At 41.5% G+C, this 12,789-nt stretch overlaps 1 protein-coding gene across 4 annotated transcripts in view; it reads right to left on the bottom strand.

The window, feature by feature from the left end:
• Positions 1 to 4,749: 4,749 nt before the first annotated feature.
• Positions 4,750 to 12,789, bottom strand: part of LOC108918494 (disks large-associated protein 4-like) — a 63,279-nt gene continuing 55,239 nt past the window's right edge. For all 4 annotated transcript variants that reach the window (XM_029247767.1, XM_029247769.1, XM_029247768.1 and 1 more), the window contains 4 exons: positions 12,322 to 12,761; positions 11,291 to 11,382; positions 9,485 to 9,640; positions 4,750 to 8,707 (listed from right to left, as the gene is read on the bottom strand). In XM_029247767.1, the coding sequence (XP_029103600.1) occupies positions 8,489 to 8,707; positions 9,485 to 9,640; positions 11,291 to 11,382; positions 12,322 to 12,761 (907 nt within the window). In that variant the 3' untranslated portion in view covers positions 4,750 to 8,488. The remainder of the gene's footprint in view (positions 8,708 to 9,484; positions 9,641 to 11,290; positions 11,383 to 12,321; positions 12,762 to 12,789) is intronic.

The following is a 12,789-nucleotide window of genomic DNA, read 5'->3' on the forward strand; positions in this document are numbered from 1 at the left end:
TTTGGAAGTTTTATGTATTCATATAGGCTCAAGTATGAAGTAGGCTTTTCTTCCATTTAAAACACAGTCTTTTTTTGTATAGCAAGGTCATTTACTTCTTTTTTTGTCCCTGTACAACAGATTTACTATATTGTTAAACATGTCAAAGTTTCAGACTTGGGGCCACTAGTCCACCCCACAAAAACAAAACAAAGAGGCTAATTTAGTGTTCATGAGCATACAGTTCCCTTATCCAAAAAACAATATATTTGTATATATTTAATGTCCAATTTGACAAAAAGATACAGAAATGTTCTTAGAAATAATTTTCTACATTGATATGCATAATTCATCTGGATAGTTTTCCAAACCTCTGTTAAGTTACTCATTCAGAACATTCATTCATAAAATAAAAAAGTTCAAGCGCTGCTATATCTTAAAGCCCTTTTAGCCACAAGTCATCCTCCTTTTCAGACAGAATTAAAAATAAAAAGAATATCAAAAAGTGCCAAATTCAACAGAACTTAAGCTGCTATAAAAGTAGTTACCTTTCACACTGCAGTTTTGTTCTGCTGCGTATCATTTGCAGAAATACAACTATTGTCGCAGAAGCAGATGATTAAAATCAATTGCCAATCCCTAAGCATTAACAATACTAGATCATTGTTCGTGTTAGACCATTGTTTCAAAATTGATGTCCAGCTAGTGTAACATTACCCCACCATGGACTGCTGTCCAGTCCTGGGTGAGCCCTACCCCATGCTCCTGGGATAGGCTCCCTATCCACTGTGACCCTTGAGGAAAATTACTGAAGTGAGTGAGTAAAATTAAATGTAAAGAGTATTAAATGTTAGATGCATATGTAGAAACCAAACATTACTTTATCACATCAAATACTGCATTAAAGTATTAGCTTGTATTTAGCTGATGCCTGTCTAAAGTGACCTACAATGTAAGGTGAACTACTTCAGTGATTTACCTGTTTATACAGCAAGGTAGTGTTTCAATTAGGGTACACACAAAACCTTGATTAAGGGTACAAAAGTAGTGGTGGCATTTGAACCAGGACCCTTCAGCTTGCAATCTGACAGCCCTAAATATTACAACGCCTGCTTCCTAAATCCAGCGGATGTTTGATGACAATTTGGGACTAATGTTGCCCTGGTGCTAGCTAATTACGATTTCATTAAATCAGATGGGGGGAAAAGTGATGCTGTTTATGACTGACAAATACGTCAAAAATGGCTGCAAAGCAAAGGCAATATAGATTTCTCATATTACCTATTCTGCATTCATACAGTTTTTAATCCAAATACTAAACTGAGATTATCCTTAAAAATTACAAAAGGAACTGTGCAAAATTAAATGGAAATTGATTTTTTTTGTAGAAATGCCTTTTCTTGCTTAAAGTGTACAAATAGTTTCAGAATACAGTGACTTTCAGCCTTAGTATAAAGTTTAATAGGTAGATATCTGGGCGGGGGGGGGAAAACATTTCTTCCCATGTACCGTATTAAACAGACATTTCTGTTTGAAAGTCTGGCAGAATCCTGTCAAGTGTTGACATTCCATGTATCTAGTTTTTTGCTTAGTGACAAACTAAAATTTCTGCAATAAACTGAACAGTGCCACTAGAGCCAATATACACTAAATACTATAAGGAACAATTTAAATTCAGATGCTGTAATCACAGTCTTCAAAGGAAATCATGTCATTTACTGTAATACTGACCTTTAACAAAATGAAATTGAGAATCGTTTTTTTTTTTTTGTGTGAAACCTTGTTTTCCTTTTTTCCCCACCAACACTGTTAAACTAGTGACATACACAGAAACGGAAAGCATCCTGATTTTTAAAGACCAGACATAAATTTAAAAAAAAAAAAAAGGAATTTGTGAAAATTGCTCTTTTGACTTTTTCTTATTCATTCATATAATTTTTCTGATAAACAAGTATAAAGTTGTCACAAATTAATACCTCTTCAGAAAACAGGCCTGCACATCTGAACCTTATTCAATGTGCTGAAATCATTCCTTGTGGTCAAATACCACAATATTATAAGTTTGTATCTATTCCAGTACTCAATGTTGTTCAAAGCCTACTTTACAAAAATTAAGTTTTCCAAGTAGCAATCGGAAGAGAAAAATCACACAGTTATTGCTGGGCTAAAACATATGTCATTGGTTTAATATTTTTAGCATATAAATCCAGCAGTGGAAGTTGACACAGAAATGGGTTTTGCATTAATGTAATCCTACACAGTATGTAGAATAAAAACTAAGGTATTGGCCATCTATCATATAATTGGCTTCCTCTGATTAAGCATCCACTCATAGTTTTTCCTTAGTTTATTTTATACTAAACAGAAAATATCCTGGTGTACACAGTCTAACGTGAACAACAAAATAGACAGAATCTTATTCAATAAAATGTGTGCTTGTTTGGTGACCATAATTGCTCATATTTCTGCTACAAAGCCGATAGTGTTGCTTCCACACTCAAGTTCATTGGTAAAGAAAAGGAAAAGAGAAAAGAAGAAAAAAAAAGAAGACTATAAAAATCATTGGAGGAGAGGAGAAGCAGCAGAAGCAGAAACCTGTGGAGAGCCGGTCACTGGAATTCTGTGTCGCTACACAAGACAATGAGGGGAGCACAGTTCCAGCAGAGCCCTAAGGTGTCTTGTATGCACCAAAACACTCAGGCAGAGGCAGAAACACTAGGAAGCATCTGGATTAGCTGGTTAGCGTTGGTGGTGCAGGCAAGTCTCTAGAGAATTCATCCTAGAAAAATAACTTGTCCAATATGACCCTGATCAGTTCCTCATTACTTGTGTCATTGTTCATATCAAATACCGCAAGTCTGAAAAATGTAGAAAACCGTTGAGGAAACAAGAGTTTTTGTTCAACCGTCCCCAGAAAGTCTTCCGTTTCATCTAAAACACAAAAAACTCTTGCAAACATAACTGGCCTCCTGGCACCCAGCTCAGCTGTAGCCCTTATTTTATAGTAGTGGAAGAATAAGGTTTTACAATTGATTGCTATGATCATAACACGTTACAATGGGGGAAACAGGATCACAAAAGTTTGCTGGGTGGGAGGATCAACCATGATGAACATGTTATTAAAATGAGAACAGAAGGGCAGCATTAAAAATACAGAGCCTTTTCATACTGAAACAAACGTCTGACACAAATACACAGATTTTCTTTAGATGGGGCTTCTAAACCTGTTGTTCACGAAGCACATGGTTGCTTTGAAAATGAAAGTAGCTAAATAAAAGTTAAAACAAAGTAAAAACATTACTTTATGACAGAACAACATGTGAAGGTAATCAGTTTTCTGTGCAATAATTCATGATACTGTATTTTCTCCAAATTTATGAACTTCTGAAGGAATCTAATGAGTTCATGGAACAGAAAGAGTTAAGAACCTCTGCTTTAGACCAAAATTCTAGATAAAATTTGGTGCTTCTTCCCGGTTGAGCACGAGTGACGATTTCATTATTTACTCAACCTCATATTAGCAAAGAACATTGTCTCAATGTTAAGCCATTCGTCAACTGGTCCTGAGGCTCCGAAGTCTTATGACCCTTGTTGGTCACCAACAAATGACATGGATCATCAGTACTGAAACAAACACCGGGATGAAGGAACATCAGCATTATATCGGCAATGTCTGGGCAGGAACTTAATGCTGAACAACATCTCCTGATACCGAATGAAATGCACGAGAGAAACCACACTGATGTACTCAGGGAAATCCACCTGAGAAACGGAGAGCTGCTCAAACCTGCCCATCGTTCCCAGCAGTAAATGGTTTCATCCAAAACATCACCTTTAAGAGCACTAGAGAAAAGCACTTAGTAGCTTAAACGTTTTAAATCGTGTGTCATTTTTTTTCGATCTATGTCCCAGAGGCTGAACATCTGTCCACTAACACCTGTTAGATTACTCAAATTTCAGACAGGTACATGCAGCTGCTGATTGTGGAGCAGGACACATCTGGCTGCATGTTCTGGTGGTCATGGAAGTTTGAATTGTGGAAAAGAACAGTGAAAGAACTTCTTTTCCTTTGTCACTTCAAGGATTTTTCTTTGGAACTGAGCTTCGAGAGAGGGTGATTCACAAAGTATTAATGCCAGCTGTGGATGACCACCGGAAGCCCCTATCTGGCTGGGAGAGGAGTACACCAGCACGAGTTCTCGCTCAACTGACACGATGCAGTGAATGGAAACGCAGTAATAGCAGGAACCACTCAGCACTATCAGTGTTCTTCCATACATGGTGTTATTGTCAGGGTGTCTTCAACTGTGAAAGAAAGTGTGGTAAAGACCGTGACAAAGGTACGACTCCACATCAGCGTATTCTAGGCTGTAGGACGGCTCACTGGAGCAGCAACGTGCGCATCCTGGTCTGCGGGCTGCTCTGACTGACAGAGCGCTACAGATCCCACAATGCACCTGCACAAAGACTTACAGTAGAGGAGCGAAGGGATGTTCACGCGGTAAGCACAGTGAACGCAGATCAGACAAGCACTTGTGTCGGAAGACACGAGGATGGCGGCACGGTCTCGGGAACGATGAGCAACCTGAGGAAATTCAGCTGCTTCGTTACTCAACGGTTTCGTGAAAACGCTACAAATCCTTTATCGCGCGATCCGAACCCACAGACCCACCGTGACGTTTAAAAGGGCGTTCGAATCAAAGGAACGCATTAAGCGCAGAGAGATACTTGCTTTTGAACCTGAAAGCCAAGAAGTGCGAGAAGACGAACCGCTGCAGGCCGAGTGAAGCAAAGCAGCGCCAGAACGGCGCTCTCATGCTACCTTTCTGAAGGTTGTGTGCAGGACAAGAATGGTGCATAAACAGCGCAAAGCAATCATATAGCAACAAAAATGAACTTTTCCTCAACTGAGAGGTACATTTTAAAAAATAAATGTGATTTATTTAGATGACATTAGGAAAATAATATACAGAGCTGAAAAAAAAATAGCCAACGTTTGATGTGTGGGCAGGGATGGGGACTGTTTCACATGCCTTGATGAAAATGGCTAAACTGAATGAACATGCTGTGAACTACTACATACATATCAAGTTTTCAAATACAAAATTAATTTTTGCCAATCAAAATCAATTACAAACTGGGATTACACATGTCGGACAGTTACGTAACTGCATTATAATGGGGGAAAAAATGGCAAAATTGTATTAGACACATAGGGGACCAACATCTCAATTTTTTTTGCTTTTTTGTAACGTGAAATTCTCAGGTTTTTAACAATGGGTTTACATTTAGTGCTTTATATAAACCGGTAGTAATCTATTCAGTTCATTGCAAAGCAAATACTTCATATAGTATATCAATATTTGATGCATACATAATTCACCAACACCAATCAAAATCCACAGAACACACCTACAGCTGCATCAATGTCAGATATGTCTTAAGTTCCATTTTACATTGGAAAAGGTCTTCAAAATGTTAAACCGTATTAAATAAAACAATTCGAAATGCACCTCACCCAAAAAAATATGGCTTAGAATAAAAATCTAGTAGCATAGCTGGGTTGAGGTTTCATATTTATTTAGTATATTTATGTATTCAATACAGGTTGAAAATATCAATGTATACAACTTTGACACCCTGTAATTTTCAAAATAATCATTAATAGCAGTGGGGAGAGCAAAGGCTGCACTAGAAACAACAGCATCCCCTATGTCCCACAGCTGAAGTTGAACAATACTGTCATTGAAGACTGATGTATGTTTTTGACTGGTTCCTACTTTGCAACCTGGCTAACACACTGAAATTAATAGAACGACTTTTGCAGTACTGCAATGCTTATGCTACAATATTACTAATCATAATTCAGATGAATAATCATGAACATGGCAATTTTCTAGGAATGGTGGTTTAATGACTTAATTGCGGGGGGGGGGAGAAAAAAAAAAGTGCCCAACTAAAAAGGGAGACCCCCACCCCACCCCTTCAGATATTTACCTACCTCCTCCACCATAGGTTAAAGCAGAATGGATCCTGCCATGTTAAACAGAACATCTGTGACTGAAACACAACTGGACAGCCAAGCTGCAATGAGGGCGATGGAAAGAATCCTTAAACTGATATAACTAACTGATCAGCCCTCTTTATGCTGTAACATGGTTATTTTACTGTCCGTACACACCTGAAGACCAGTGACTGGTGGTGGTGGGGGGTCATTTTCTTCAAAATACACATCGCATCAAGTCATTTTCTTTCAGTCAGATGTCCGCAGTGAACGGCTGGTGGACACCAAGGACAGTTTTGGGAACCTCTGCAATTAGTGATGAAACCAGTTACAAATTCAGAGCCTGTGGTGACAGTAAGAGGAGCACAATCCTCTTACACTGAACATTAGGTGAATGTTCAGATTAAATCTATGTCAAAAGAGATATACTTACATAGCAATAAGCACTATCTTCATTTCATCTTAATGTTTAAAATTACTTGGTATATAAATCATGACTGGATCTCAGAACAGCTGCCACAAAAATATTGTTTTCAGTGCCAAGCCTTGTAAAGGCAGTGGCTTCAGTCATATAATTAAATGTCTGTAATGAGCTGATGCAGAGGCCCAAAGCATCGTAAGAAATAAATTAATTTGAAAACAGAGAAAAGCTAGGATGTTCAAATCCAGCTGGCTGTTAAATAAGCTAGCATACCGTAGTACAAAAATTTAAAAAGCAGCATACCTGATCCTGTTTGTTTTTTTTTTTTTTTTTTTTGTATGATCCTTTACATTGTTTGTGCTTTGTACCCATAAAAAGTATTGCGCAAGTCCAGGCCGGTGGCTGGAGCCTGAGGCAATGCTACAGTCACGGTAAACTTCAGAGCAATCCTGCACTGATCTCGCCTCTTCTCTCCATGACATGCCAGCAACAGCATGGCAGCTCACGGAAAGAAAAAAAGAACCCCCTGACGTGATGGGGCGGCCGGATCCCAACCACCGCTGTATAGGCTACTAAACATCCATGTGGATTGGCTGAAGAGTCACTGGTGCTGCGTTGCTTAGCTGATTTGAAAAGCAGTGCACACTGAATTTGTCACTAGGTTCAGTCAGATGTCATCAACCAGAGCGGTGTAAGAAAGCCATATGGACGTTAGCGTGGTGCAGCAAAAACATAGTGCTACATTTTTCTTTTCATTTAATGTGACAATTCCTACTGTTCACAGGAACAGAGCCACAGTGGAATGTGAAGGGTGCGATAATGGTAACCATAAGACAATCCATATTTTGGTCCCCATTTAAACTTCATCTTTCTTGCTCCAGGTCATGAAGAAAAAAAAAAAAAAAAAAAAAAATAAAATAAAGCAGCGGTGGGGAACATCAGGGTGGTGACTAAGAGGGAACACCTTAACACGGACAGAAAGCACCGACCCAGCAGTCAGTTCACGTCACTGAGAACTTTTCATATTGTTGCTGCTCAGTTGTACCTGGGCATTTCAAGATTATGCATTTATTAAAGCAATGCATTGCAAGGCCACTACTGCAGAAAAAGTCATTAACACCAATTATGTTAATGTGGAATCTATGTAAAATTTTGATGAAATGCACAATGATTGCCGCCTCTCAGAGTTGGACAGAAAGGACATGACCTGAGAACTGGGTGCCAGGGATTGTTTTCAACAGGAGAGACCTGGAACACATCTGTCTGAGCACTAAGTGAATTAAGTTTGGACATGACTAGGGGATTAGCCTGATGGAATGACAATTTGTTTAAAAAAGAAAAAGAAATAAACTAATACTTCATCTGGGCCAGTAGGCTTTACCAATTCCCCCACACAGGAAAAGAAAAACATTTTCTTTTAGATTTATGAAATGAGTGTATATCTGGTTGGTAAATTAATATGTAGTATCATTCAACGATGTCCACTGAAAGAAGAAAAGGTACAAATCAAAGAAAGAAATATAAACTATCAGGCAAACACTAAGGGGGGGCAGATATTTGTTACTGGCTTGTGATGGGTCCTATGGTTTGTTCATCCATTCACCTTTTTCGGAGTAAAAGGATTTTCTACCTGCTACTGATTTAAATGAAAGCAAAGGACACACAAATAATGGCAAAAAATAAAGGTGCAGGAAGACTGAGATTGATGGAGAGCAGGTGGATGCACTGTATTTGTTTTCATTTTGTGCAATCATTTATGAACGGATACCAGGAGCAGTGATGGAAAGAACAGCAGTGATGAGACAGCGACTGGAATGGACTTTGACGTTTCAGTCCACAAGGAAAGAGAGCTCTTATTCAAGATATTACAACATTTAAGAGAGTCTGATATAGTTTAGGAGATAATATTATCAATAGTAGTAACAATATTAATAAAGTCTTGCGAGGTTTTCCATGGCAGCCGTAAATGGAGTGCTTTTTGTACGTTCTCCCGAAGTTATTTCATTGCTTTTTCTGTGCTGCCACCAGGACCAGCCTACCCCAGTGTTCCTTCAGTGAGGATGAGGCCCTCAAGTGCCTCTTTCTCAGAGGCGAGTCTGGGCCTCGGGGACGTAGATCTCGATACTGTCCGCACTCTCTGTGGCCGAGTTTTGCCGCACCGAAGCGGCCCGCTTAGCCGCCATCAGCCTCTTGCGGGCCTCCTGCCTCTGCTTGTCCGAGTCACCGCTGCCCTTCTCCCGGCCTGCCGTAGACTTGGCTTTGATGGGCTTCTTCGGCACTGGAGGGGGCTGCTTTTTGTCCTCCTGGAGTCACAGTTTGGGAAGGGGGGGGGGGGGGGGGGGGGGAGGGTGAGTGAGGCATACAGAACGTATCACGGTTAGAATGGCCAGCATTCCTGCAACGTGGACACACGCTGCATAAGAAAGCACAGTAAAATCATTTATAAAGTCCCTGTTCGGTCATGGGTAATTCTACTGGCCTTCAGGGAAAGAACGTGAGGGAGGGGGGGGGGAATTACTTAAACGTTTCTTCAAGCAGGTGCATAATAAGCATTCCGACAAAATCAGAACTTGTGACTATTTCCAGTTAAACATCCCATTATAACCCTTGTTTTTAAGGGCAAGATATGAAACAATATCTCTGAGAATATCAGATTTGTATCAATGCATTTTATTGTGAAGTGGCAGTAAAGAGCAACAAAGGGAAACAGTAAATACTGTATGTCATTGCCAAAATATTCTTAATATTATAAAGTGGGGTGGACCTGTAAACCTTTCAACACTGAAAAGAATTAAGAAAAAACAAAACAGTCATTGACAGTGAAACGGGGAGAGTAATTATTAATGACACAAACCTGTATGTTTGAGGGTGTTGGTTCAAGTCTCAGAGACACAATGAAAGACTGAAGAAAAACACACACACACACACACACACACACACACACACACGGACTTTGTTGATCCCCTGTATGCTACAACATACAGGTGTCAGAGTGCCTCGTGAAGCTTGCCAAAAGGCAGAAACAGACCAAGCCTTCCAACAGTCAAACCCTGGGCCAGCACATCGTGTACCTACAGTACCTTCTTGTCCAGAGAATCTGCTGTCAGCTGCCAGTCATTGGACTTGAGCTGGTAAAGTTCATCAAACTTCATGCTGATATCTTCAATGGAGAGCTGCAGCAGGTCCCAGAAACCTGCTAGGTCCTGGGCGGTGGGTCGTGGGTTGGCATTGACATTCTAACAGGGGGTTGGGGAGGGGGAATGGAAGGAAAATATCGGTTACTCTCAGTTACAAAGTGTGTGAGAAACAGTTGACTCAAGTGTACGGGCAGCGACCGGAGCCCGTCCTTGTCACGCTGTCCACTGGACACTAGAGGGAGTGCTCACACCAGTCCGCATACCACGAAACCGCAGCTGAAGCTTGGCAGAAATGTTTGCCTTTGACTGCCAGAGGTTTCACAGGGTCTTAAAGTACCACTGGACTATGGTGTCAGTCTACATTGATGCCAGCTCTCTACTGGCCAGCTAAGCTGAACTACTTAGTCACAGGCTCCTCATACGACCCCACAGTGACACACGAGGCAGGGCAAGGAGGCGTGGGCAGCCACTGGCACTTGTACCCCTAGAGGTTTATTTTTTTCCCCTCCCACTTCCTTAGAGCTTGTTGTTTTCCTTCCCTCAGTTGCCAGATGGCTTATTTCAGATAAGTACATAAGCTACCTGGGGCAGCAGCAGTGCTGCTGCTGCTGCTTTGGACTTGAAGGACCCAGGTTCAAATCCCACCTCCTGCAAGGGTTGTACCTTGAGCAAGATACTTACCGTGCTCCAGTATTATTTAAAAAAAAAACTGCCCAGCTGTATAAATGTGTAAATAATTGTGCAGCTTAACACTGCATGTCACTTTGGAGAAAAGCAGCTGCTAAACGAATAATGTCAATGTTGGGAAAGTGTCAGATGTAAATGACATGGACAAATGTAACTGTGCTTTGTAAGTTTGAGAAAATTACTATATGAAATAAGATGAACTCAATTTAGTTACCCAATGCAAAACCAGATGTGGGCAACTGGGAGGAAAGCAACATGCACATCTGGCACTGCGCAGTGGAACACCACAAAGCACTACACCATGCTTATTTCAGCACCCAACAACATACCTTTCCCTGCTTGGGGAAGCAGTGTTCAGCTAAGGTCATTTGGCAGCTGGACCACCTGCTAGTGCAGCCCAGGTTCTAGGCCCCTTGTCACATTCATCCAGACTCATTTGTCTGTCTGTCATTATAAAATTTGACTGATTCTGACTTGGGGGGGGGGGGGGGTTGACGCAGCAGGCTTGGCCGAGTTCTGCTCTATGTTGGGTCTGGAGTTCGAGTCCTGCTCAGGGTGCCATGAAAGGATGCCAAAGGATGACATTTTTAAAACTCCTGACATTTGTATCCATCAAAATCAGTCTATTATACATTTTATTTTTATTACAAAATATTTTTCAGTAAAGCCTTAGAAGCTGCTTTTATGTAAAATAAGGTTTACATTCATTCATTTAGCAGATGCTTTTGTCCAAAGCAACGTATAACTCAGTAAAAGGTTTACGATTACTTGTCCAGGCAGTAGCCATGAAAGACACTACAGGCAAATTCATTTTAAAACAGGACTAGCTGTGGGGTTACTAACAAAACACTGCAAATACTGACATCCTTTAATTGTGGCAGCAGCTAAAATGTTGCAGCTGCATGCGAGGATCATAAAAATTGCTTTTTATATATTGAGTTTATGTATAGTTCTTGATACACACACTTTTTTGGAAGTTCTTTAAGGTTTTGAATCCATGTCAGCAGGACTGTTTTCAGTGAGCCAGCGGTACGGACTGCAGCGATGTAAAGATTTACTCACCAAGTTCTGCTCGCAGAGTCCCCGAAACTGCTGGAATTTCTGAGACATGAGGAGCTGAGCACTGCCCACTGCGCTGCGGACTTTTCCCAGGACTGTGGAGATACACACCCGGGTGACACACTGGGCTTTGTGTCTACAGCAGACGCAACATCAAATAAACCCAAGAGGACACAATGTGGAAAGAACAGACTGTGGACACTGTCCACTTGTGGCTTATTCAGGGAATGGGAAACACTGGGACAAAGAGTCATTGTTCCCCTCAATCAGGACCATCACAAGGAAATTTATTATCTGAAAATCTTGCCAACTGGAATATGTAACAGAACAATATGGAGTTGAACTTTTTTTTTTTTGTTGCACAGGTGCAGAAATGTTTGGCTGAGCACAGTATTACCATAAAGCAGAGGGTCCCAGAACAACAGAGCAGGGATCCGTATCACCGTGTGCCAGACCGATAACCCACAATGCACACACACTAATCCAGTTAAGGATCTGACATGTCGTATATGTTTGTACACTGTGGAATTAACTACTTGAACAGAGAAATTTAACCGACTAACTTAACACTGCATGCAGAGTTTTGGTTATGAGTTGTGTGCGCCACAAGAACTGAATTTTCAGTTTTACTTTGCAATGGACCTGCCTTAACCTGACAGCAGACCAGAAGCAGAGCACAACACCACCGATGTGACAATATCTGTGCTGGAGTCTCCTTGTGTTGTGCGCATGAGGAAATTAGTCTCTGGCGGATGAAACATTATGCTCATCTCAGCCAGATGCGCAAACTAATCAGCACTTTAATCACATTCAAAGTAGATTACACTAATTCTGGTTTTACACTGCAAGCCATTAGCTTGAAGTATTATGTATTCATTGAGAAAAGTGTGTGTTAGGTCTGTTAGGTGTGGCCTGGGGCATAAACTCCACAATGCGATAGAAGGTTTGACCCACGGTTGACCCTTGGTGCTGTGTGGATCCATTCTGGACAGACAGACACACCCTTCCTTGTTTCCGCTGTGAAGAGTCCTTACCTTCTTCAGACAATTGGTTGTCTTTGGTTTCCTGCTCCATCTGCTGGCACCAGCCTTCCATACGGGCCGTCTCTGCCTGCAGCAGCTTTAGGAACCAGTGGCCGTCTCGGCGGCAGGCAGGTGCGCCAGCTTGCGAAGGCCCACTGGGGGCGCTATTGCTGCCACTCTCAAGCCAGGGGTCTGGTGGAGGCAGTGAGGAGGGGTCCAGTGCTGGATCCAGGGACTCTGAGAAGGAGGAGGAGCTACTCTGCGTGGCTGTGCGGTTGGACAGCTGGCGTGTGGTTCCACCTTCACCGTTGCCCTGGATGCACTGCGTGGGGGAGTCCGTCGATTGGCAGGCGCTGTTCACCATGCTTTTTGTGGTCAGCTTCAAGCTCGGGAGGTCCTGTGTGTCAGAGTCCGTTTCTTGCTTGGAAGCCATGCTACTGGAACGACTGAGCCTGAACACAAACACAGGGATGCGCTCAC

The sequence above is a fragment of the Scleropages formosus genome, chromosome 22 (genome assembly GCF_900964775.1).
Source record: "Scleropages formosus chromosome 22, fSclFor1.1, whole genome shotgun sequence".
Classification (NCBI taxonomy): Eukaryota; Metazoa; Chordata; class Actinopteri; order Osteoglossiformes; family Osteoglossidae; genus Scleropages; species Scleropages formosus.